This window comes from Salmo salar, chromosome ssa17 (genome assembly GCF_905237065.1).
Source record: "Salmo salar chromosome ssa17, Ssal_v3.1, whole genome shotgun sequence".
NCBI classification, from domain to species: Eukaryota; Metazoa; Chordata; class Actinopteri; order Salmoniformes; family Salmonidae; genus Salmo; species Salmo salar.
The window spans coordinates 43869786-43895695 of NC_059458.1; the positions used below are offsets into that span (position 1 = coordinate 43869786).

The 25910-nt window shown below is 52.3% G+C and overlaps 1 protein-coding gene across 13 annotated transcripts in view; it reads right to left on the reverse strand.

The window, feature by feature from the left end:
- Positions 1-3042: 3042 nt before the first annotated feature.
- The window catches only part of lmo7b (LIM domain 7b), a 46574-nt gene continuing 23706 nt past the window's right edge, over positions 3043-25910 (reverse strand). For 4 of the 13 annotated variants that reach the window (XM_045699623.1, XM_045699614.1, XM_045699616.1 and 1 more), the window contains 18 exons: positions 25417-25529; positions 24278-25292; positions 19282-19584; positions 18817-18928; positions 17129-17290; positions 12344-12405; positions 12133-12196; positions 11231-11290; positions 10004-10029; positions 9742-9849; positions 8797-9161; positions 8211-8255; positions 7948-8003; positions 7080-7263; positions 6515-6778; positions 4958-5066; positions 4181-4283; positions 3043-3512 (listed from right to left, as the gene is read on the reverse strand). In XM_045699623.1, coding sequence (XP_045555579.1) covers positions 3490-3512; positions 4181-4283; positions 4958-5066; positions 6515-6778; positions 7080-7263; positions 7948-8003; positions 8211-8255; positions 8797-9161; positions 9742-9849; positions 10004-10029; positions 11231-11290; positions 12133-12196; positions 12344-12405; positions 17129-17290; positions 18817-18928; positions 19282-19584; positions 24278-25292; positions 25417-25529 — 3174 coding nt within the window. In that variant the 3' untranslated portion in view covers positions 3043-3489. The remainder of the gene's footprint in view (positions 3513-4180; positions 4284-4957; positions 5067-6514; positions 6779-7079; positions 7264-7947; positions 8004-8210; positions 8256-8796; positions 9162-9741; positions 9850-10003; positions 10030-11230; positions 11291-12132; positions 12197-12343; positions 12406-17128; positions 17291-18816; positions 18929-19281; positions 19585-24277; positions 25293-25416; positions 25530-25910) is intronic. The other 9 variants (XM_045699615.1, XM_045699617.1, XM_045699621.1 and 6 more) reach the window with 9 other exon arrangements.

Genomic DNA, 25910 nt, shown 5'->3' on the forward strand with positions numbered 1-25910 from the left:
ACTGTGTTTACATGTGTTGTGATCAGGATAAAGATCCCCAGAATCTGACATCGTCCCTCGGCGCTGACATCAGACTCAGGTGCCTGACCTCTAACTACATATAACACTCATAGGAGACTGGATCTATAAAGACAACAAGATAGGGGGAGAGGAGAGAGAGGGGAGATGAGAAGGGGAGAGGAGAGATGAGAGAGAGAGGAGAGATGTGGAGAGAGATTAGGAGAGAGAGAGGAGAGATGAGGAGAGAGATGTGGAGAGAGATTAGGAGAGAGATGTGGAGAGAGATTAGGAGAGAGAGAGGAGAGAGGAGAGAGATTAGGAGAGAGGAGAGAGGAGAGATGAGGAGAGAGATTAGGAGAGAGGAGAGAGGAGATGAGGAGAGAGATTAGGAGAGAGGAGAGAGGAGATGAGGAGAGAGATTAGGAGAGAGGAGAGAGAGAGAGAGAGAGGAGAGAGAGAGGAGAGAAAGAGAGAGAGGAGAGAGGAGAGAGAGGAGAGAGAGAGAGAGGAGAGAGAAATGAGGGCTCATTGCTGAAAGATGAACCAGTCTACTGTATTTGATGTGGTTCATTAAATCATGACTGTGTTTATGTGTGTTTTGATCAGGTTAAAGTTCCCCAGAATCAGAAGGAACACATGATTTAATGAACCCTATCAAATAATTTAACTTGTTTTCAACTTCAGCATTGAGTACCCTCTCCACCTCCCTCTTTCCCTCCCTCTCCCACTACCTCTCCACCTCCCTCTTTCCCTCCCACTACCTCTCCACCTCCCTCTTTCCCTACCTCTCCACCTCCCTCTTTCCCTACCTCTCCACCTCCCTCTTTCCCTACCTCTCCACCTCCCTCTTTCCCTACCTCTCCACCTCCCTCTTTCCCTACCTCTCCACCTCCCTCTCCCACTACCTCCCTCCCACTACCTCTCCACCTCCCTCCACTACCTCTCCACCTCCCTCCACAACTCTTTTCCCTCTCTCCCTCCACCTCCCTCCCTCATTTTTCATCTGATTCGTGTTAACTTTAACCTTCAGAACAGTCAGTTGTCCACATAACGGACGTTTTTCTCACCAAATTATCTTTGTCAACGGTTTTCTTTTCACTGGTTGGCTTGTTGTGTTTTTGAGGAAGTGGGGAACAGGGGATGAAGAACAGGCTTGTTGTGTTGTTGAGGAAGTGGGGAACAGGGGATGAACAGGCTTGTTGTGTTGTTGAGGAAGTGGGGAACAGGGGATGAAGAACAGGCTTGTTGTGTTGTTGAGGAAGTGGAGAACAGGGGATGAAGAACAGGCTTGTGTTGTTGAGGAAGTGGGGAACAGGGGATGAAGAACAGGCTTGTTGTGTTGTTGAGGAAGTGGAGAACAGGGGATGAAGAACAGGCTTGTGTTGTTGAGGAAGTGGGAGAACAGCGGGTATAAATCGGCTCTTGAACTCTGTAACCTCATTGGCCAGTTCTCATGAATCCATAATGGGATGTACAGCAGATGTCTCATGTTTTGAGGGAGCGCGCAATTAGCAAACTGACTGCAGGATTGTCCACCAGAGCTGTTGCCAGAGAATCGAATGTTATTTTCTCTACCATAGGCCGCCTCCGTCGTTTTAGAGAATTTTGCAGTACTTCCAACCCGGCCTCACAACCGCAGACCACGCGTAACCAAACCAGCCCAGGACCTCCACATCCGGTTTCATTGTCTAAGGGGATGCAGAGGCGTATTTCTGTCTGTAATAAAGCCCTTTAGTGGGGAAAAAATTAATTCTGATTGGCTGGGCCTGGCTCCCCAGTGAGTGGGCCTCTGCCCTCCCAGGCCCACCCATGGCTGAGCCCCTGCCCAGTCATGTGAAATCCATAGATTAGGGCCTGTTGAATTTATTTCAATGGACTGGTTTCCCTTATAACTCAGTAAAATCTTTTTAAAATGTTTGCATATATAATTAAAATTGCAATACTTTTATCAATAATATGCGTAAAAAAAAAAGTTTGATACCTGTTTTCAGTACCTCACCTTGCGAGGATAACAGCACTGAGCACCTTGTCAAGTTTTTTGGGGGGATTTGAAAACACACCTAGATTGTGTGCTGTAGAGTGGTGGTCTCTGGGTACACGATGTATTGTGAAATCTGTTCTCACATTTTTAAAATGTTACATGTTTATGTATATTATTGGCAGGAACAAAAAAAAAAAAATGGGGATCCTTAAAAATAGTCCACTACTATTAACCAGACACCACAGGGTAGTAGTCCACTATAAAGAGAATAGTGTGTTATTTGGTACAAATTCTCTTTCAACATACAAAAACATCAAGATAGACAACTTGAGGCCACAAACTGCCATCTAGTGGTGAAACACGGCCATGACAACCTAGAGGGACGTCCCAATACAATTTTATTTTACCTTTATTTAACTAGTCAGCTAAGAACAAATTCTTATTTTCAATGACGGTGGGTTAACTGCCTTGTTCTGGGGGCAGAACGACAGATTTTTTACCTTCGATCTTGCAACCTTTCGAGGCAGCAGGGTAGCCTAGTGGTTAGAGCGTTGGACTAGTAACCGAAAGGTTGCAAGTTCGAATCCCCGAGCTGACAAGGTATAAATCTGTCGTTCTGCCCCCTGAACAAGGCAGTTAACCCACTGTTCCCCGGTAGGCCATCATTGAAAATAACAATTTGTTCTTAACCGACTTGCCTCGTTAAATAAACTAGTCCAATGCTCTAACCACTAGGCGACCATGTTCACTGTCCGTATTTAGAATGTCCTTTTTATTTACAAAATAAATTCCTTTCATACGAGGCCGCTTTATATATTTCAGTCAGCAATACAACGAGCATCGCTGCTTCCCAAGTCAACCAACAACAGAGTTTAAGTGACGGGATGATCAACTTGTGAGATGTGCTTTTTTTCTCTACCACTTGTACTGAGCAACTAATATTTTAGACATCTCAGGAAGGGAAAAATAAATCTCAATAACATATATTTCAACAAAACAAAATAAAGTAAATTCGTAAGGTAGAGATTATCTACAGAGAAAAATTACAAAAGAGAAGTATGTCAAATACAATGCTCACATTTATTAGATTCATTTATTAAATTTACTTCATCAACAAAGAAAAACAAATCCCAAGTCTCAATTGTGATTTAAAAACTCCCTATAGCTCTTAACTACCACGTGTCCAGATATTGTCGTGGATAGCCATCGATTGCATATTAAACGCTACGGACAAGTACAGTAGTTAATTAACTACGGAAGAACACCAAAACTTAGTCAGAGACGTAGTGTATGGCCCCCTATTCCCTACAAAGTGCACTACTATTAACCAGAGCCCTATGGGTAGTGCACTATGTAGGGAATAAGGAAGCCATAGTATAAATCGGTGGATTGTTCCCTAAAAAACAAAAACAAACGTTAACCAGCTGTAAATACGTAGTCAACAGAAGGTCATAGTCAAGTTCTCCACCGTCGTCGTCTCCTCCTCAATCTGCTGCAATGCATTCTGGTCACTGGGAGGTGGCAAGGTGAGCTGAAAAGTCATAAAGAGAGAACATTGATTACGTCTCATCTAAAATCAGTAGTAATGACACGTCATCTAAATTACTGAGTTTTAGGACTAAACATCCAAAAACGACAGTCCAGTCTTCTCCAAGTAGACCTTCCGCTCATTAAAATGTCAGGCATGTTCTCATTAATGAGGCGACAGCAGGTGGATCAGTAGAACGGGAGAGCGGAGTAGGAGGAGAGGGAGACGGAGAGGGGGAGAGCGGAGACGGGGGAGGGAGACGGGGGAGGGAGACGGAGAGGGGGGAGGGAGACGGGGGAGGGAGACGGAGAGGGAGACGGAGAGGGAGACGGAGAGGGAGACGGAGAGGGAGACGGAGAGGGAGACGGAGAGGGAGACGGAGAGGGAGACGGAGAGGGAGACGGAGAGGGAGACGGAGAGGGAGACGGAGAGGGAGACGGAGAGGGAGACGGAGAGGAGACGGAGAGGGAGACGGAGAGGGAGACGGAGAGGGAGACGGAGAGGGAGACGGAGAGGGAGACGGAGACGGAGAGAGGGAGACGGAGAGGGGGAGAGCGGAGTAGGAGGAGAGGGAGACGGAGAGGGGGAGAGCGGAGACGGGGAGGGGGAGACGGGGGAGGGAGACTCTTTTAAAAATCGGGACTCCTGTACTTCCTGTATAAATGACTTACACTTGAGTCGGATGTAGCAGGGGTCACAGTAAGGCTTCCCGTTACTGATTCTGATCTGGGCTCTGACTTCTGACCCGCCAAGTCGGCACCTGCAGTCCACACACTGAGGGAGAGGAGGAGATGGACTGTGATTAGCGTCACCAGCCCTACCGCCGTAGAGAGAGAGTTAGCGTCACCAGCCCTACCGCCGTAGAGAGAGAGTTAGCGTCACCAGCCCTACCGCCGTAGAGAGAGAGTTAGCGTCACCAACCAAGGAAAACCCCAAAGAAAGGTGACACCTGAAGCCAGCCGGCCACAGCGCCCAGGTGAAGCCAGCCAGCCGGCCACAGCGCCCAGGTGAAGCCAGCCAGCCGGCCACAGCGCCCAGGTGAAGCCAGCCAGCCGGCCACAGCGCCCAGGTGAAGCCAGCCAGCCGGCCACAGCGCCCAGGTGAAGCCAGCCAGCCGGCCACAGCGCCCAGGTGAAGCCAGCCAGCCGGCCACAGCGCCCAGGTGAAGCCAGCCAGCCGGCCACAGCGCCCAGGTGAAGCCAGCCAGCCGGCCACAGCGCCCAGGTGAAGCCAGCCAGCCGGCCACAGCGCCCAGGTGAAGCCAGCCAGCCGGCCACAGCGCCCAGGTGAAGCCAGCCAGCCGGCCACAGCGCCCAGGTGAAGCCAGCCAGCCGGCCCGCTACAGTGCCCATTAGCTCATGCTGTGAAGGGTCATTGAGTGTGCTGACAGGTTTTGTAGAGGACCTCTCCTCCGACCAGGTGAATGAGGTCCAGACCAGACGACTCACCTGAAAGCAGGCCAGGTGGAAGCAGAGGTTCAGGGTCTCAATGACCATGGCAGCCCCTCTGCCCATAGGACACACACACACTGAACACACCTGACGAGAAGTCAGCACTCTGCAGACAGAGAGACAGAGAGACAGAGAGAGACAGAGAGAGACAGAGAGAGACAGAGAGAGACAGAGAGAGACAGAGAGAGACAGAGAGAGACAGAGAGAGACAGAGAGAGACAGAGAGAGACAGAGAGAGACAGAGAGAGACAGAGAGAGACAGAGAGAGACAGAGAGACAGAGAGACAGAACACAGGAAGAAAAACAGGATGAGAGAGGAGGGATCACAGAGGGACCAGACTGATCTGGGGGGGGGGAAACATCCATTGAAAAGGTGTCCTCCCACATGGCTGGACGATGAGCTACACGTTCACGGGGAAGATAAAACTGAAATTGGGTTTTTATTTTTCCCCCCAAAAAGGCCCTTGTATTTAATGTATTATGATGGCTTATTGATTATACATGAAGCCTTTCTCTGTCCATCCATCCTTGTTCCTACTGCTAAGTCACCCCTCATTCTCCTCTCGGGGATCAGACTACAGCACTGAAAAACGCAAAGATGGTGGATTTGGAAAGTATTCACACCCCTTTGACTTTCCCCCCCCCACACTGTTACATTACAGCCTTATTCTAAAATGGATTAAATTATTTATTCCTCAATCTAAACACAATAAAGCCCATTCTGACATCACAAGGCCCCATTCTGACATCACAAGGCCCCATTCTGACATCACAAGGCCCCCCTAATGACAAAGTGAACACAAGTTTTTAGACACATTACATAAGTATTCAGACCCTTTGCTATGAGACTCTAAATTGAGCTCAGGTGCATCCTGTTTCCATTGATCATCCTTGAGATGTTTCTACAACTTGATTGGAGTCCACCTGTGGTAAATTCAATTGATTGGACATGATTTGGAAAGGCACACACCTGTCTATATAAGGTCAGAGCAAAAACCTAAGCCAAAACCTAAGCCTTGGCCTGAATGCAAAGCGTCACATCTGGATGAAACCTGGCACCATCCTTACGGTGAAGCATGGTGGTGGCAGCATCATGCTGTGGGGATGTTTTTCCAGCGGCAGGGACCGGGAGACTAGTCAGGATCGAGGCAAAGACGAACGAAGCAAAGTACAGAGAGATCCTTGATGAAAACCTGCTCCAGACTGGGGTGAAAGTTCACACAGCCAAGACAACCAAGACAGTGGCTTCGGGACAGCTCTCGTGTCATACCCAAGAAGACTCGATGCTGTAATCACTGCCAAAGATGCTTTAACAAAGTACTAAGCAAAGGGTCTGAATACTTATGTAAAATGTTTTTTTTTAATTTTTAATAAACGTGCAGAAATGTCTGTCATTATGGGGTATTGTGTGTAGATTGATGAGGGGGAAAACAATTTAAATCAAATTTACAATAAGGCTGTAATGTAACAAAGTCATGGGATCTGAATACTCTCAGAATGCACTGTCCATTTTAAACATACAACACACAGCGCAAGTCCCAATTGGTCCATTACCGGTCGTGCTGCTGTGAGACGGGTCGTGATTCGCCGGTGGCGGGTTCCTCTCCGGTGTTGGGTGGGGTGGAAGACGCGCTGAAGGGGCGGGGCTTGGTAGGGCTGTGTTTCTGGGTCCCGTTGGAGTAACCCCCCAGGGCTCCACCCATGCTGTGCCGGGAGGAAGGGGGGCAGTATGGGGCGGAGAAACCCAGGGAGGAGTGGGGGCGTTGGGGGTTCGAGAGCAGAGAGGAAGAAGAGGAAAGGTTGTCCAGAGAGTCGTACCTGCCGAGAGGTCAGATAACAGGTCACGGAGAGAGAGAGAGAGAGAGAGAGAGAGAGAGGTACATTCCAAGTGGCACACCCCCTCCTACCTCATTGGCCCTTGCCGGTAATTGGATAGACCCCTCCCTCCTACCTCATTGGCCCTCGCCGGTAATTGGATAGACCCCTCCCTCCTACCTCATTGGCCCTCGCCGGTAATTGGATAGACCCCTCCCACCTCCTAGGCCCTCGCCGGTAATTGGATAGACCCCTCCCACCTCCTAGGCCCTCGCCGGTAATTGGATAGACCCCTCCCTCCTACCTCCTCATTGGCCCTCGCCGGTAATTGGGCTGTTTGTTGTCAGAGGTGGACCGTTGTCGTATCCAGCTGTTGTCGGTCAGCAGAGCCGTCCTCTTCCTCATCTCCTCCAGGATCTGTTGCCTCTCAGCCTCGACTAACGACATGCTCTGACGAGACTTCCTCCTAGCGACCTCCCCGGTAACGCCTAATAACCAACCAGAGAGCAGAGACAGAGACAGTATAAACCAATCAGATCGTAGTTCCTACAGCAAGACCAATAAAGAAGGACGGTCATTCGAGCATTGTCCAATGAGTGAAGAATATTATTCCAACACGACCAATAGGTGTAAAGAAACCCCTCTATCACAATATAAAGAGGTGAGGAGAGTCATTACCCAGCAGCCCTCCTGTCTCCCTGGGCCTCGGCTAAACGAGAGGACTGGTTAGAGTCATTACCTAGCCCTCCCCAGCCCCCCTGGGCCTCGGCTAAACAAGAGGACCGGTTAGAGTCATTACCCAGCCCCCCTGGGCCTCGGCTAAACGAGAGGACTGGTTAGAGTCATTACCCAGCCCTCCCCAGCCCCCCTGGGCCTCGGCTATATGAGAGGACCGGTTAGAGTCATTACCCAGCCCTCCCCCTGTCTCCCTGGGCCTCGGCTAAACGAGAGGACTGGTTAGAGTCATTAGCCAGCCCTCCCCAGCCCCCCTGGGCCTCGGCTATATGAGAGGACTGGTTAGAGTCATTACCCAGCCCCCCTGGGCCTCGGCTATATGAGAGGACCGGTTAGATTCGACCAACATGGTGTAAAAAGTACATCGAGATCAAAGCTGGGTTTGGAATGGGGAGCCCACTCATTAAACAGAGGGTTAGTCAACAGTAGAGGCTGACCTTTCACTTCCTGTCTGTGGAAACCCTCCAGCGACGGGAAGGACTTGGATTTCATCCTGATCAACAAACACATTAGTCTGTCAGGTTATACAAGACATCACTCACACATACAAACACTGAGCACAACCAGTCATACAAGCATCAAGGTGATTGACGTACAAATATCACCACATGATTAATTGACAGTTTACCGTCACAAAAGGTGCACTCCCAAGCCCCCTAGCTGGGTGAAACCATAGGAGGAATCTCTAGTACTGACTGACCTGTCAGCTATAGATAGCTGGGTGAAACCATAGGAGTCCCCAGACCTGGAGGCAGAGGCAGCAGAGGAGGCAGCCAGGACAGAGCGAGAGGGCAGGGCGAGAGGACAAAGGGCAGGGCGAGAGGACAGAGCGAGAGGACAAAGGGCAGGGCGAGAGGACAGAGCGAGAGGACAAAGGGCAGGGCGAGAGGACAGAGCGAGAGGACAAAGGGCAGGGCGAGAGGACAGAGCGAGAGGACAAAGGGCAGGGCGAGAGGACAGAGCGAGAGGACAAAGGGCAGGGCGAGAGGACAGAGCGAGAGGACAAAGGGCAGGGCGAGAGGACAAAGGGCAGGGCGAGAGGACAGAGCGAGAGGACAATCACAGCAGACGAACAATTTAGGCTTGTTTGACAGCAGCCAGCAAGTCGTGACTGACTGGTCCACAAATCACCTTGAAATCAGAAACTAGATAAGTCAGTCACAATTGACCCACAATGCATCAAGGATTTGATTCTCTTGAACAGGGCAGTAGTGCCACTGGGCAGAGTGATGCCTTTAAACATCACCACGAGAAGTAAATAATAACAAAGATATGGTCTTCCTCACCAAGTATCTCCTTCTGCCAGTCCACCAGTCTCCTCTTCCAAGCTCCTCCCTTCTTGAGGATGAGGCTCCTCCCTTCTTCCCCCGTCAAAAACAACTTCCTTCTTTTGATTGGATGCCACATGGGCAACAGGGGGCATGGGCTGGCTCAAGACCGGCTGAGGACTGGCAAGGCTAGCGATCCCATTGGTCATCTCTCCTGCGCTCTCCGTGTTCGGTGCGGATGAGTCGACACAAGGGACTACATTTCCCACGATGCCTCTGGACGGTAGAGGATCAGGGGTCACCTCAGCCTGTCTGTATCCTGCCTCCTCCTGGGCCTGCTGCCACTCAGCATCCAGCCTCTCCTGGTCCTCACGGTACTTCTCCTGTACAACATCACACAAGACAAGTAAGCTGTCCAATCAGCATTCTCTCAGACTACGGGTAAATGTAGCCCAGAATTGACGCTTTTAATCCTAACAGACACGGGGACAAACGGCTCCAATGAAAGCAGTTCCACGCTGAATCACTGAAGTGGAAGATCAGTGATATTTACTCAGTGTGGTTCCAGGCTAAGAGAGCGAGTCAGTCTCCCTGACCTGCAGGAGGAGGCGAGAGCGAGCCAGTCTCCCTGACCTGCAGGAGGAGGCGAGAGCGAGCCAGTCTCCCTGACCTGCAGGAGGAGGCGAGAGCGAGCCAGTCTCCCTGACCTGCAGGAGGTGGCGAGAGCGAGCCAGTCTCCCTGACCTGCAGGAGGTGGCGAGAGCGAGCCAGTCTCCCGGACCTGCAGGAGGTGGCGAGAGCGAGCCAGTCTCCCGGACCTGCAGGAGGTGGCGAGAGCGAGCCAGTCTCCCGGACCTGCAGGAGGTGGCGAGAGCGAGCCAGTCTCCCGGACCTGCAGGAGGTGGCGAGAGCGAGTCAGTCTTATGGACCTGTAGGAGGCGAGAGCGAGTCAGTCTTACGGACCTGTAGGAGGCGCTCCTGCTCCTCCTGCCACTTCTCCTGCCTCCTCCTCTCTTCCTCGGGGTCCCAGGACCAACTGGAGGAGGAGGTGCTGAGGGACGGTACCTGGAGCTGGAGGACGACCCAGAATATTACCTACCCCACCCACAGAATACCACCACCCACCCACAGAATACCACCACCCACCCACAGAATACTACCACACACACACACACACACACACCCTTAAGAGCCACTGTTCCCCCATCTTGTTCCTATGACTTACATCAGATATTGCCGACGCCGATCCGCCTAACAGAGAGAGGGGGGAGGGTAGAGAGGAGAGGGGGGGAGAGTAGAGAGGGGGGGAGAGTAGAGAGGGGGGGAGAGTAGAGAGGGGGGGAGAGTAGAGGGGGGGAGAGTGTGTGTTAACAGTCAGCCAATGTGAGAATAAATGTTTCCAAAAATCGGGCTCACTTATCTCACCCTATTTATTAATGAAGCAAAGAGCACTGCAAATCAAACGCCCAAAAAGAGCCTCCTGAATGAATCAAAGAGCACTGCAAATCAAACGCCCAAATAGAGCCTTCTGAATGAAGCATAAAGCACACGCCCAAAAGAGCCAGCCTCTGATCTCATACCACAGCTCCAATCAGCTGACATTCACACACACACTGACTAGGTAGTAATCAACGAATCACAGAGCTGCCTGGGAGAGACGGTCCAGATACTGGAGTGTTGTAGCTTCAACGTCAGAGCACTGCACACACACACACACACTCACCACATAGGTAGACCATAGAGCTGACTCCTGGTGAGGCTGAGGGGAAAGAGCTGTGTTATGACAGTACCAGCGGGTAACCGGGAGAGGGGCCCCCGCCCTCCCGCCCCAGAGCGGGTAACCGGGAGAGGGGCCCCCGCCCTCCCGCCCCAGAGCGGGTAACCGGGAGAGGGGCCCCCGCCCTCCCGCCCCAGAGCGGGTAACCGGGAGAGGGGCCCCCGCCCTCCCGCCCCAGAGCGGGTAACCGGGAGAGGGGCCCCGCCCCAGAGCGGGTAACCGGGAGAGGGGCCCCCGCCCCAGAGCGGGTAACCGGGAGAGGGGCCCCCGCCCCAGAGCGGGTAACCGGGAGAGGGGCCCCCGCCCCAGAGCGGGTAACCGGGAGAGGGGCCCCCGCCCCAGAGCGGGTAACCGGGAGAGGGGCCCGTCTCCTGCTACAGATCAGGTATCTGTTACCAACAAAAGCATCTCTGTATTCCCAGTCATGTGAAATCCATCAATTAGGGTCTAATGAATTTGATTTCCTTAAATTAACTCAATAAAAATCGTTGCATGTTGCGTTTGTATTTAATATATTTATGGGCAGCAGAATCGAGGCCAAACAAGCGTCGCCAGTGTTGAGCCGTTTCAGCTACAAAGCAAAAACGGCTTAAATGACTAATTTAATATAAACCAACACCAGCCCCAAACACCAGCCAACAACGACAAAGCCTGGCGACAGACATTAACTGTTACCTTTCTGATTAAAAAACTCTGCTCTCCTTTTCTGGGTTTTCAGAACAATCAGATCATGTTCTACACAGGAGAGGAAACAGGAAGTGCGAAAGAGAAGAGGAAGTGAGAGTGTAACAGAGTTTCCTAAAAGTAACACCCAGGAACCTGTAAAACCTTCAGGTCATTTCAAACGATACATCGCCTTCAGAAAGTAATTATACCCCTTGACTTATTTCACATTTTGTTGTGTTAAAGCCTGAATTTAAAATTAAATAGATATCTCACACAATACCCCATAATAAAGTATTTTTATGTTTGTAAATGTATTGAAAATAAAATGCAGAAATCTCATATACGAGTTAGGAAGGATCCTTGAGCAGTTTCCTTCCTCTCCGGCAACTGAGTTAGGAAGGACGCCTGTATCTTTGTAGTGACTGGGTGCATTTATGCGCCATCCAAAGTGTAATTAATAACTTCACCATGCTCAAAGGGATATTCAATGTCTGCTTTTTATTTCCCCCCCCATCTACCAATAGGTGCCCTTCTTTGCGAGGCCTTGGAAAATCTCCCTGGTCTTTGTGAGGAACCTTAGAGATAATTGTATGAGCGGGTTACAGAGAGGTTCTCATTCAAATAATAAAATGTTAAACACAATAAAAAAAATAAAAAAATAAAATAAAAAAATCGCACACCGTGTGAGAATACATTTGTTCTCCTGAACTTATTTCGGCTTGCCATAAAGGGATTGAATACTTATTGACCAGAGTCACTTCAGCATTTAATTTTTTCACATTAATTTGAAAAACATAAAACCTCCATTTTATTAAATTTTACATTTCAGACTAACAAAATTTTGGGAAAAGTCAAGGGGTGTGATTACTTGCTGAAGGCACTGTACCTTTCCTAGTCAATTCATTCATTACCTTTACTTCTGATAGCCAGAGGATCGTCCCGAAAACCTCCCTTCGTGCTTTTAGAGGTCACCCCCTAGGAGAGAGGGGGGAAAAGATATGAAAAGAGATTTAGATTTGTTTGTAACCCGTTTCCTTCATCACTCAAGTCGTGTCAGTAAATGCGTTAGAGACGTCAATACTGATCGTATATAAAAGAAGAAAAAAAAAGTGACACATTGACCTCTTGTCCGTTGAGCTGGGCCAGTTTCACCATCGTTGTCTCTCTGCTGGTATCAGTTGGACCTGAAAGTGTCAGAACACCACTGGTCAGATGGATGATCTCATGGGTGGTACAGGCCCGGTCCGCCACAAAGCCTCTGACCCCAGTCCGTCCCAACACAGGCCCGGTCCGCCACAAGGCCGCTGGCCCCAGTCCGTCACAACACAGGCCCGGTCCGCCACAAGGCCTCTGACCCCAGTCCGTCCCAACACAGGCCCGGTCCGCCACAAGGCCGCTGGCCCCAGTCCGTCACAACACAGGCCCGGTCCGCCACAAGACCTCTGACCCCAGTCCGTCCCAACACAGGCCCGGTCCGCCTCAAGGCCGCTGGCCCCAGTCCGTCACAACACAGGCCGGTCCGCCACAAGGCCGCTGGCCCCAGTCCGTCACAACACAGGCCGGTCCGCCACAAGGCCGCTGGCCCCAGTCCGTCACAACACAGGCCCGGTCCGCCACAAAGCCTCTGACCCCAGTCCGTCACAACACAGGCCCGGTCCGCCACAAAGCCTCTGACCCCAGTCCGTCACAACACAGGCCCGGTCCGCCACAAGACCTCTGACCCCAGTCCGTCCCAACACAGGCCCGGTCCGCCACAAGGCCGCTGGCCCCAGTCCGTCACAACACAGGCCCGGTCCGCCACAAGGCCTCTGACCCCAGGCCGTCACAACACAGGCCCGGTCCACAAAGGTTTACAAACATTGATTCACAAAATCAGTACGCTAAATTATTGATCCTCGATCAGTAGGCCGGGAGTTCTGATTAGCAAATCAGTAGCCTAATAGCTGATCAATAGAAAGTCAATACTTTTACTGCGAATAAACATTAAAACCTAAATGTAGTGTGGAACAGGGAGGACCAAACAGTGAGAGAAAAGCCCCCAGTCGTCTTCCACTACAACCAAACCAACATCACAAGCTTTGACATGTAGTAAAAGCTCTACCAGGACAGATCAACATGTAGAAACATGCAAACCAAATACATTGATAGTCAGGGTTCTCTACGGTGCCCTATGATGGACAAACAGCCAGCCAGGGTCCTCTACGGAGCCCTATGATGGACAAACAGCCAGGGTTCTCTACGGAGACCTATGATGGACAAACAGCCAGCCAGGGTTCTCTACGGAGCCCTATGATGGACAAACAGCCAGTCAGGGTTCTCTACGGAGCCCTATGATGGACAAACAGCCAGGGTTCTCTACGGTGCCCTATGATGGACAAACAGCCAGCCAGGGTTCTCTACGGAGCCCTATGATGGACAAACAGCCAGTCAGGGTTCTCTACGGAGCCCTATGATGGACAAACAGCCAGCCAGGGTCCTCTACGGAGCCCTATGATGGACAAACAGCCAGCCAGGGTCCTCTACGGAGCCCTATGAGGGACAAACAGCCAGTCAGGGTCCTCTACGGAGCCCTATGATGGACAAACAGCCAGTCAGGGTCCTCTACGGAGCCCTATGATGGACAAACAGCCAGCCAGGGTTCTCTACGGAGCCCTATGATGGACAAACAGCCAGTCAGGGTTCTCTACGGAGCCCTATGATGGACAAACAGCCAGGGTTCTCTACGGTGCCCTATGATGGACAAACAGCCAGCCAGGGTTCTCTACGGAGCCCTATGATGGACAAACAGCCAGTCAGGGTTCTCTACGGAGCCCTATGATGGACAAACAGCCAGGGTCCTCTACGGAGCCCTATGACGGACAAACAGTCAGTCAGGGTTCTCTACGGAGCCCTATGATGGACAAACAGCCAGCCAGGGTTCTCTACGGAGCCCTATGATGGACAAACAGCCAGGGTCCTCTACGGAGCCCTATGAGGGACAAACAGTCAGTCAGGGTTCTCTACGGAGCCCTATGATGGACAAACAGCCAGTCAGGGTCCTCTACGGAGCCCTATGATGGACAAACAGCCAGTCAGGGTCCTCTACGGAGCCCTATGAGGGACAAACAGCCAGTCAGGGTCCTCTACGGAGCCCTATGAGGGACAAACAGCCAGCCAGGGTCCTCTACGGAGCCCTATGAGGGACAAACAGCCAGCCAGGGTCCTCTACGGAGCCCTATGAGGGACAAACAGCCAGCCAGGGTCCTCTACGGAGCCCTATGAGGGACAAACAGCCAGCCAGGGTCCTCTACGGAGCCCTATGATGGACAAACAGCCAGTCAGGGTTCTCTACGGTGCCCTATGATGGACAAACAGTCAGTCAGGGTCCTCTACGGAGCCCTATGATGGACAAACAGCCAGTCAGGGTCCTCTACGGAGCCCTATGATGGACAAACAGCCAGTCAGGGTCCTCTACGGAGCCCTATGATGGACAAACAGCCAGTCAGGGTCCTCTACGGAGCCCTATGATGGACAAACAGCCAGTCAGGGTCCTCTACGGAGCCCTATGATGGACAAACAGCCAGTCAGGGTCCTCTACGGAGCCCTATGATGGACAAACAGCCAGTCAGGGTCCTCTACGGAGCCCTATGATGGACAAACAGCCAGTCAGGGTCCTCTACGGAGCCCTATGATGGACAAACAGCCAGTCAGGGTCCTCTACGGAGCCCTATGAGGGACAAACAGCCAGTCAGGGTCCTCTACGGAGCCCTATGAGGGACAAACAGCCAGTCAGGGTCCTCTACGGAGCCCTATGATGGACAAACAGCCAGTCAGGGTTCTCTACGGAGCCCTATGATGGACAAACAGCCAGTCAGGGTCCTCTACGGAGCCCTATGATGGACAAACAGCCAGTCAGGGTCCTCTACGGAGCCCTATGAGGGACAAACAGCCAGTCAGGGTCCTCTACGGAGCCCTATGATGGACAAACAGCCAGCCAGGGTCCTCTACGGAGCCCTATGATGGACAAACAGCCAGCCAGGGTCCTCTACGGAGCCCTATGAGGGACAAACAGTCAGGGTCCTCTACGGAGCCCTATGATGGACAAACAGCCAGTCAGGGTTCTCTACGGAGCCCTATGATGGACAGCCAGCCAGGGTTCTCTACGGAGCCCTATGATGGACAAACAGCCAGCCAGGGTTCTCTACGGAGCCCTATGATGGACAAACAGCCAGCCAGGGTCCTCTACGGAGCCCTATGATGGACAAACAGCCAGCCAGGGTTCTCTACGGAGCCCTATGATGGACAAACAGCCAGCCAGGGTTCTCTACGGAGCCCTATGATGGACAAACAGCCAGTCAGGGTCCTCTACGGAGCCCTATGAGGGACAAACAGTCAGGGTCCTCTACGGAGCCCTATGATGGACAAACAGCCAGTCAGGGTTCTCTACGGAGCCCTATGATGGACAAACAGCCAGGGTTCTCTACGGAGCCCTATGATGGACAAACAGCCAGCCAGGGTTCTCTACGGAGCCCTATGATGGACAAACAGTCTATACTTGTTAGGTTGATAAAACGTGTGTCTGGAACAGAAAGTGTGACAGAAACCTTTCCCAGTTTTGTTGCCGTAGAACCTAACCAACATATTGCTTTGATGAAGAGTGTTTCTAAACAAAACCAGATAACAAACAAACATGGAATCCCATTTAACAACCAGTACTTCCCTTCCCTCTCCTCAGGGAGATATTCACTTAGAGGCTATAACCACGTCTAGCTTTCACATCACCAATCAATTTAGACAAGTGGTGAGGGACAAAAACCAGACAGGGACACTACAGGGAGGGAGGGAAGCGGTGAGGGACAAAAACCAGACAGGGACACTACAGGGAGGGAGGGAAGCGTTGAGGGACAAAAACCAGACAGGGACACTACAGGGAGGGAGGGAAGCGTTGAGGGACAAACAGAGAGGGACACTACAGGGAGGGAGGGAAGCGTTGAGGGACAAACAGACAGGGACACTACAGGGAGGGAGGGAAGCGTTGAGGGACAAACAGAGAGGGACACTACAGGGAGGGAGGGAAGCGTTGAGGGACAAACAGAGAGGGACACTACAGGGAGGCAAGCGGTGAGGGACAAACATAGCGGGACACTACAGGGAGGCAAGCGGTGAGGGACAAACATAGCGGGACACTACAGGGAGGCAAGCGGTGAGGGACAAACATAGCGGGACACTACAGGGAGGCAAGCGGTGAGGGACAAACATAGCGGGACACTACAGGGAGGCAAGCGGTGAGGGACAAACATAGCGGGACACTACAGGGAGGCAAGCGGTGAGGGACAAACATAGCGGGACACTACAGGGAGGCAAGCGGTGAGGGACAAACATAGAGGGACACTACAGGGAGGCAAGCGGTGAGGGACAAACAGAGAGGGACACTACAGGGAGGCAAGCGGTGAGGGACAAACAGAGAGGGACACTACAGGGAGGCAAGCGGTGAGGGACAAACAGAGGGACACTACAGGAAGGCAAGTGTTGAGGGACAAACAGAGAGACACTACAGGAAGGCAAGTGTTGAGGGACAAACAGAGAGACACACTACAGGAAGGCAAGTGTTGAGGGACAAACAGAGAGGGACACTACAGGGAGGCAAGTGTTGAGGGACAAACATAGCGGGACACTACAGGGAGGCAAGCGGTGAGGGACAAACAGAGAGGGACACTACAGGAAGGCAAGTGTTGAGGGACACTACAGGAAGGCAAGCGGTGAGGGACAAACAGAGAGGGACACTACAGGAAGGCAAGTGTTGAGGGACACTACAGGGAGGCAAGCGGTGAGGGACAAACATAGAGGGACACTACAGGAAGGCAAGCGGTGAGGGACAAACAGAGCTCCCAGCAGGTCAGGTGGAGGGGTGGGGAGTCTTTCCCTCACCGTTGTTACCATAGCGCTGTACGTCCATGGTGAGACTGCCCTTCTGCAGGGCAGAGGTCATCGTACCCTTCCACTGGCCGTGGCTCATCTCTGCCACCCTGTGCCCACCAACAGACACGATCTCATCACCTGCACGCAGCTGGCACAAGTCTGCAGGACTACCTGGAGGGAGAGAGGAGAGGCTTTCACTACGTCTAGACCAATGTAAGACTACCTGGAGGGAGAGGAGAGGATTTCACTACGTCTAGAGCAATGCAGGACTACCTGGAGGGAGAGGAGGGGCTTTCACTACGTCTAGACCAATGTAGGATTACCTGGAGGGAGAGGAGGGGCTTTCACTACGTCTAGACCAATGTAGGACTACCTGGAGGGAGAGGAGGGGCTTTCACTACGTCTAGACCAATGTAGGACTACCTGGAGGGAGAGGAGGGGCTTTCACTACGTCTAGACCAATGCAGGACTACCTGGAGGGAGAGGAGAGGATTTCACTACGTCTAGACCAATGCAGGACTACCTGGAGGGAGAGGAGGGGCTTTCACTACGTCTAGACCAATGTAGGACTACCTGGAGGGAGAGGAGGGGCTTTCACTACGTCTAGACCAATGTAGGACTACCTGGAGGGAGAGGAGGGGCTTTCACTACGTCTAGACCAATGTAGGACTACCTGGAGGGAGAGGAGGGGCTTTCACTACGTCTAGACCAATGTAGGACTACCTGGAGGGAGAGGAGGGGCTTTCACTACGTCTAGACCAATGTAGGACTACCTGGAGGGAGAGGAGGGGCTTTCACTACGTCTAGACCAATGTAGGACTACCTGGAGGGAGAGGAGGGGCTTTCACTACGTCTAGACCAATGTAGGACTACCTGGAGGGAGAGGAGAGGATTTCACTATGTCTAGACCAATGCAGGACTACCTGGAGGGAGAGGAGGGGCTTTCACTACGTCTAGACCAATGTAGGACTACCTGGAGGGAGAGGAGGGGCTTTCACTACGTCTAGACCAATGTAGGACTACCTGGAGGGAGAGGAGGGGCTTTCACTACGTCTAGACCAATGTAGGACTACACAGAGAGACAGAGAGGGGAGCTCCAGGACAGCAGGAGAGGAGAGAGAGGCGAGCTCCAGGACAGCAGGAGAGGAGAGAGGCGAGCTCCAGGACAGCAGGAGAGGAGAGAGAGGAGCTCCAGGACAGCAGGAGAGGAGAGAGAGGAGCTCCAGGATAGCAGTAGATCATATTTCCAGTCACACCTGACCACCCCAGGGGAACAGTTTCAGGCTGTAAGATCTCCTGACTACAGATCTCCAGAGTGGTTCTGACTATAGGTCTCTGTTGCAGGGTAAGTCACACCTCTCTCTCTCTCTCTCTCACAGCTCTGTTTAAACATTCATGAACACCTCCCTGTACTGTAGCTAACGAAACATCGGCGGAAAAACCAGTATGTCATTACTAACGACCCCAGACATGGTCAATTCAAAACGTTTCCAGCACCAAGACACCTTTAGAGACTGAAACATATCCCCAGATAAATATTCAGCTGCTTGTTCAAACTTGTAGTTATCCATTACTTACTGTTGTTGCTACATTTCTGTAGGCATCTTACCTATTAGGGTAAATTCTTATTTGATTACAACAAAAAAAACACTACACAGGAAGTACGTGTCCCCATCCATCCGTGGGTCAACGCTCACCTGGTTGGATGCCTCCGACTCGCGCTCCTGTCGAGTCCCAGTGAGTGTTGAAACCAAAGTGTGGTCGACTGGTAAGCTTCAAGGTAAGACTCACTCTGTCACCGTGACGTACCTGAGGGCGACACACACACGGTGAAGGTGACACCTGGCGATTCGATGTCCCACGGAAAACCACAGACCCTCTGACACCCAGCAGCAGGATAGGTTCCACCCTGTACCCCCCCCCCCACTAGGGCAGGTTCAACTCTGCCCCCCCCCTCCTCCTTAGGGCAGGTTCAAAAATCATACAATTGTGGAGTGCCAAGATGGCTGCTCAATGACTTCAATACAAGCAACCTAGTCAGCCAGCCAGGGTTTATACACATCATTGGGTAAAAAAAATTAAAATAAAAAAACTCTGGCCACAATTATGACAGCCCAGTGACATCTGATGCGTTTCTGAAGGTTAAAGACTGTTGAGCTCACCTGGGCAGAGGCGTTCTGTCTGCCTGAGACAGGGACAGGGAGGCTGGGCAGGAGAGAAGGGGCAAAAGGTCCTTTCAGGCTGGGTTTGGGGCAGGTGGCAGGTCCAGGACCACCTCTGGTCTTCAGGATAGAAAGCTGGGTCTGATTCCCACTCTCCTCATTTACTTCCTGGTTCACGCCGCTCCGATTGGCCGTGGCCCAGGGCTGAGCCGCGACAGCGACCTCCGAGATAGTGACCATTTTCTGGGGGCGTGTCTTGGTGGAGGTCAGAGAACCATTTCGGTTCTGCAGAGAGTTCTCCAACTGTAATGTGGTGTTGTACAGGGTCAGCCATAATAGTATGATAGGTGTTGTTGTACAGGGTCAGCCATAGTAGTATGATAGGTGTTGTTTTACAGGGTCAGCCATAGTAGTATGATAGGTGTTGTTGTACCGGGTCAGCCATAGTAGTACAGGGTCAGCCATAGTAGTATGATAGGTGTTGTTGTACCGGGTCAGCCATAGTAGTACCGGGTCAGCCATAGTAGTATGATAGGTGTTGTTGTACAGGGTCAGCCATAGTAGTATGATAGGTGTTGTTGTACAGGGTCAGCCATAGTAGTATGATAGGTGTTGTTGTACAGGGTCAGCCATAGTAGTATGATAGGTGTTGTTTTACAGGGTCAGCCATAGTAGTGTGATAGGTGTCGTTATAGGGGGCTGGCCCAACGCTCTAACCACTAGGCTACCTGCCGCCTTATATAGGGCATAGGGGGCTGGCCCAGCGCCCTAACCACTAGGCTACCTGCCGCCCTATATAGGGCATAGGGGGCTGGCCCAGCGCCCTAACCACTAGGCTACCTGCCGCCCTATATAGGGCATAGGGGGCTGGCCCAGCGCCCTAACCACTAGGCTACCTGCCGCCCTATATAGGGCATAGGGGGCTGGTCCAGCGCTCTAACCACTAGGCTACCTGCCGCCCTATATAGGGCATAGGGGCTGGCCCAGCGCCCTAACCACTAGGCTACCTGCCGCCCTATATAGGGCATAGGGGCTGGCCCAGCGCCCTAACCACTAGGCTACCTGCCGCCCCATATAGGGCATAGGGGGCTGGCCCAGCGCCCTAACCACTAGGCTACCTGCCGCCCTATATAGGGCATAGGGGCTGGCCCAGCGCCTAACCACTAGGCTACCTGCCGCCCTATAGGGCATAGGGGGCTGGCCCAGCGCCCTAACCACTAGGCTACCTGCCGCCCTATATAGGGCATAGGGGCTGGCCCAGCGCCTAACCACTAGGCTACCTGCCGCCCATATAGGGCATAGGGGGCTGGCCCAGCGCCCTAACCACTAGGCTACCTGCCGCCCTATATAGGGCATAGGGGCTGGCCCAGCGCCCTAACCACTAGGCTACCTGCCGCCCCATATAGGGCATAGGGGGCTGGCCCAGCGCCCTAACCACTAGGCTACCTGCCGCCCATATAGGGCATAGGGGGCTGGTCCAGCGCTCTAACCACTAGGCTACCTGCCGCCCTATATAGGGCATAGGGGCTGGCCCAGCGCCCTAACCACTAGGCTACCTGCCGCCCTATATAGGGCATAGGGGGCTGGCCCAGCGCCCTAACCACTAGGCTACCTGCCGCCCTATATAGGGCATAGGGGGCTGGCCCAGCGCCTCAACCACTAGGCTACCTGCCGCCCTATATAGGGCATAGGGGGCTGGCCCAGCGCCCTAACCACTAGGCTACCTGCCGCCCTACATAGGGAATAGGGGGCTGGCCCAGCGCCCTAACCACTAGGCTACCTGCCGCCCTACATAGGGAATAGGGGCTGGCCCAGCGCCCTAACCACTAGGCTACCTGCCGCCCTACATAGGGAATAGGGGGCTGGCCCAGCGCCCTAACCACTAGGCTACCTGCCGCCCTACATAGGGAATAGGGGGCTGGCCCAGCGCCCTAACCACTAGGCTACCTGCCGCCCTACATAGGGAATAGGGGGCTGGCCCAGCGCCCTAACCACTAGGCTACCTGCCGCCCTACATAGGGAATAGGGCGCCATTGGGCCTCAGGCTGGAGCCTCCTGTTATACTACTGCATTATTCATATGAGATGGAAGAGGATCAGACCACACACACACACACACACACCTCTCCCTCCACATACTACAAGTACAAACCACACACACACCTCTCCCTCCACATACTACAAGTACAAACCACACACACCTCTCCCTCCACATACTACAAGTACAGACCACACACACACCTCTCCCTCCACATACTACAAGTACAGACCACACACACACCTCTCCCTCCACATACTACAAGTACAAACCACACACACCTCTCCCTCCACATACTACAAGTACAGACCACACACACACCTCTCCCTCCACATACTACAAGTACAGACCACACACACACCTCTCCCTCCACATACTACAAGTACAGACCACACACACACCTCTCCCTCCACATACTACAAGTACAGACCACACACACACCTCTCCCTCCACATACTACAAGTACAGACCACACACACACCTCTCCCTCCACATACTACAAGTACAGACCACACACACACCTCTCCCTCCACATACTACAAGTACAAACCACACACACACCTCTCCCTCCACATACTACAAGTACAAACCACACACACCTCTCCCTCCACATACTACAAGTACAGACCACACACACACCTCTCCCTCCACATACTACAAGTACAGACCACACACACACCTCTCCCTCCACATACTACAAGTACAAACCACACACACCTCTCCCTCCACATACTACAAGTACAGACCACACACACACCTCTCCCTCCACATACTACAAGTACAGACCACACACACACCTCTCCCTCCACATACTACAAGTACAGACCACACACACACCTCTCCCTCCACATACTACAAGTACAGACCACACACACACCTCTCCCTCCACATACTACAAGTACAGACCACACACACACCTCTCCCTCCACATACTACAAGTACAGACCACACACACACACCTCTCCCTCCACATACTACAAGTACAGACCACACACACCTCTCCCTCCACATACTACAAGTACAGACCACACACACACCTCTCCCTCCACATACTACAAGTACAGACCACACACACACCTCTCCCTCCACATACTACAAGTACAAACCACACACACACACCTCTCCCTCCACATACTACAAGTACAAACCACACACACCTCTCCCTCCACATACTACAAGTACAAACCACACACACACCTCCCTCCACATACTACAAGTACAAACCACACACACACACCTCTCCCTCCACATACTACAAGTACAAACCACACACACACACCTCTCCCTCCACATACTACAAGTACAAACCACACACACCTCTCCCTCCACATACTACAAGTACAAACCACACACACACACACACCTCTCCCTCCACATACTACAAGTACAAACCACACACACACCTCTCCCTCCACATACTACAAGTACAGACCACACACACACACACACCTCTCCCTCCACATACTACAAGTACAGACCACACACACACACACACCTCTCCCTCCACATACTACAAGTACAAACCACACACACACACACACACACACCTCTCCCTCCACATACTACAAGTACAAACCACACACACACCTCTCCCTCCACATACTACAAGTACAAACCACACACACACACACACCTCTCCCTCCACATACTACAAGTACAAACCACACACACCTCTCCCTCCACATACTACAAGTACAGACCACACACACACACACCTCTCCCTCCACATACTACAAGTACAAACCACACACACACACCTCTCCCTCCACATACTACAAGTACAAACCACACACACACACCTCTCCCTCCACATACTACAAGTACAAACCACACACACACACCTCTCCCTCCACATACTACAAGTACAAACCACACACACACACCTCTCCCTCCACATACTACAAGTACAAACCACACACACACACCTCTCCCTCCACATACTACAAGTACAAACCACACACACACCTCTCCCTCCACATACTACAAGTACAAACCACACACACACCTCTCCCTCCACATACTACAAGTACAAACCACACACACCTCTCCCTCCACATACTACAAGTACAAACCACACACACACCTCTCCCTCCACATACTACAAGTAAAAACCACACACACACCTCTCCCTCCACATACTACAAGTACAAACCACACACACACACACCTCTCCCTCCACATACTACAAGTACAAACCACACACACACACACCTCTCCCTCCACATACTACAAGTACAAACCACACACACCTCTCCCTCCACATACTACAAGTACAAACCACACACACACCTCTCCCTCCACATACTACAAGTACACACACACACACACACCTCTCCCTCCACATACTACAAGACCACACACACCTCTCCCTCCACATACTACAAGTACAAACCACACACACACACCTCTCCCTCCACATACTACAAGTACAAACCACACACACCTCTCCCTCCACATACTACAAGTACACACACACACACACACCTCTCCCTCCACATACTACAAGACCACACACACCTCCCTCCACATACTACAAGTACAAACCACACACACACACACACCTCTCCCTCCACATACTACAAGTACAAACCACACACACACACACACACCTCTCCCTCCACATACTACAAGTACAAACCACACACCTCTCCCTCCACATACTACAAGTACAAACCACACACACACACACACACCTCTCCCTCCACATACTACAAGTACAAACCACACACACACAATTCTCCCTCCACATACTACCAGGGAGAACTACAAGTACCAAGCACACCTTGAAGGGAGGCAGTAGTATTTAGAGAGCAAACACGTGAGCATCCAATCACAAGAGATGTACTGTACAACTATCGCACATCCTACAGAAGAACTGAATACTGAAACACACTGTACAAATGAAGGGGGCATTAGGGACACAGAGACGGAGGGACACAGAGACGGAGGCATTCCTCACGTTGTAGAGCCTGGGTAGCGAGGACACTCTGGAAGACTTGGCTCCAAACGGCCGGGGGGTGAAGCCGGCAGAGAGGCAGGACGAAGAGCCCTCAGACCGGCAGTATCCCCTGGGGAGAGAGGCAGACACCCCAGTCCCTCCTCTTCCTCCCGGAGCCCTGGAGCTGTACCTGTAGAGATGGAGCTCCTGCCGCTGGGGAGCTGAGACGTGACCCGGGGCCGGGGCCACAGAGGTCAGGGACTGTACAGTAGAGAGGAGAGCTTGGCCTGGGATGTCCATGGAGGCAGAGAGGCTGTGGGAGGAGCTGGTACCGCTGGTTAGGTTTGAACCAGATCCAGTGAGGGTCGTGGAGATCTGGTCTCGTCCAGTGGAGACAACGAGAGCTGGGCTAGAGATGGTCTGGTCTCGTCCAGTGGAGACCACGAGAGCTGGGCTAGAGATGCTCTGGGCACGGGTCTGGGAGGAGAAGGGAGAGGCAGAGTCGGGGAAAGTGGCTAAACCTCCAGCTCCGTCTGGCTCCACCGGTGTGTGACGACGCCTCTCCCCCAGGACGAGGGGCTCCGATTGGGGCACAGCTCCGGCCGAGGGTCCCTGGGCCTGGAGGGTCAGGCTGGGGGTGGTGAAGGGTTCCGAGGCTCCGGCGCTGTAGGGGGACTCCACGGAGGAGCTGAGGGCCAGCGGGGCTCTGGTGGGGGCTCGGAGCTCCAGGGAACCCTCCTTGACCGAGGTGGGGGCTCTGGTTTGGGCTCGGAGCTCCAGGGAACCCTCCTTGACCGAGGTGTGGGCTCGGAGCTCCAGGGAACCCTCCTTGACCGAGGTGGGGGCTCGGAGCTCCAGGGAACCCTCCTTGACCGAGGTCGAGGCTCTGGTTTGGGCTCGGAGCTCTAGGGAACCCTCCTTGACCGAGGCAGGGTCTCTGGTGTGGGCTCGGAGCTCCAGGGAACCTTCCTTGACCGAGGTGGAGGGAGAGACCTCGTTGTAGCTACTGCTGCATAGGGACTCCTCATCCTCTTCCCTGTGGTACCAGATGAAAAGAGGAGTGGTAACATATGAATAGTAATGATCATGCTACACATCAACGGCCAGGCAGGAAGTACTATAAAGTTTCATAAAGTCTTGTCTCCGTGTCCGTCCCCTACCTGTCCTCTTGTAGGCTCCTGCATGTCCCGACCCCTGCGTTGTCCCTCTCCTGCATCTTCCTCCGCAGGTCACAGTTTGACCTGTGACGCCGGAGCTTCCACTTGGTCAGGTCCTGGCAGGAGTCATCAGTGGGGGGGGGGAGAGACACTTAAAACAATGGATCACAACAGAGACAAATGCTGCTGTTGAGTTCATTTGTTGCAGCAACAATTAACCCAGTGAAGAGATCCAGAGAATGTGGTTTTTAAAACAGCACTTAACCTGTTGGGTAGGGGGGGGTAGTATTTTCAAGTCCGGATGAAAAGCGTGCTCAAAGTAAACCGCCTGTTACTCAGGCACAGAAGCTCGGATATGCATATCATTGCTAGATTTGAATAGAAAACACTAAAGCTGTTAAAATTATGTCTGAGTATAACAGGCGAACCCCCCCCAATTTTTATTTTTTTAATTCAGCCTACCACTGTTTAATGGCTGTCACTTTTATTATAAGGCA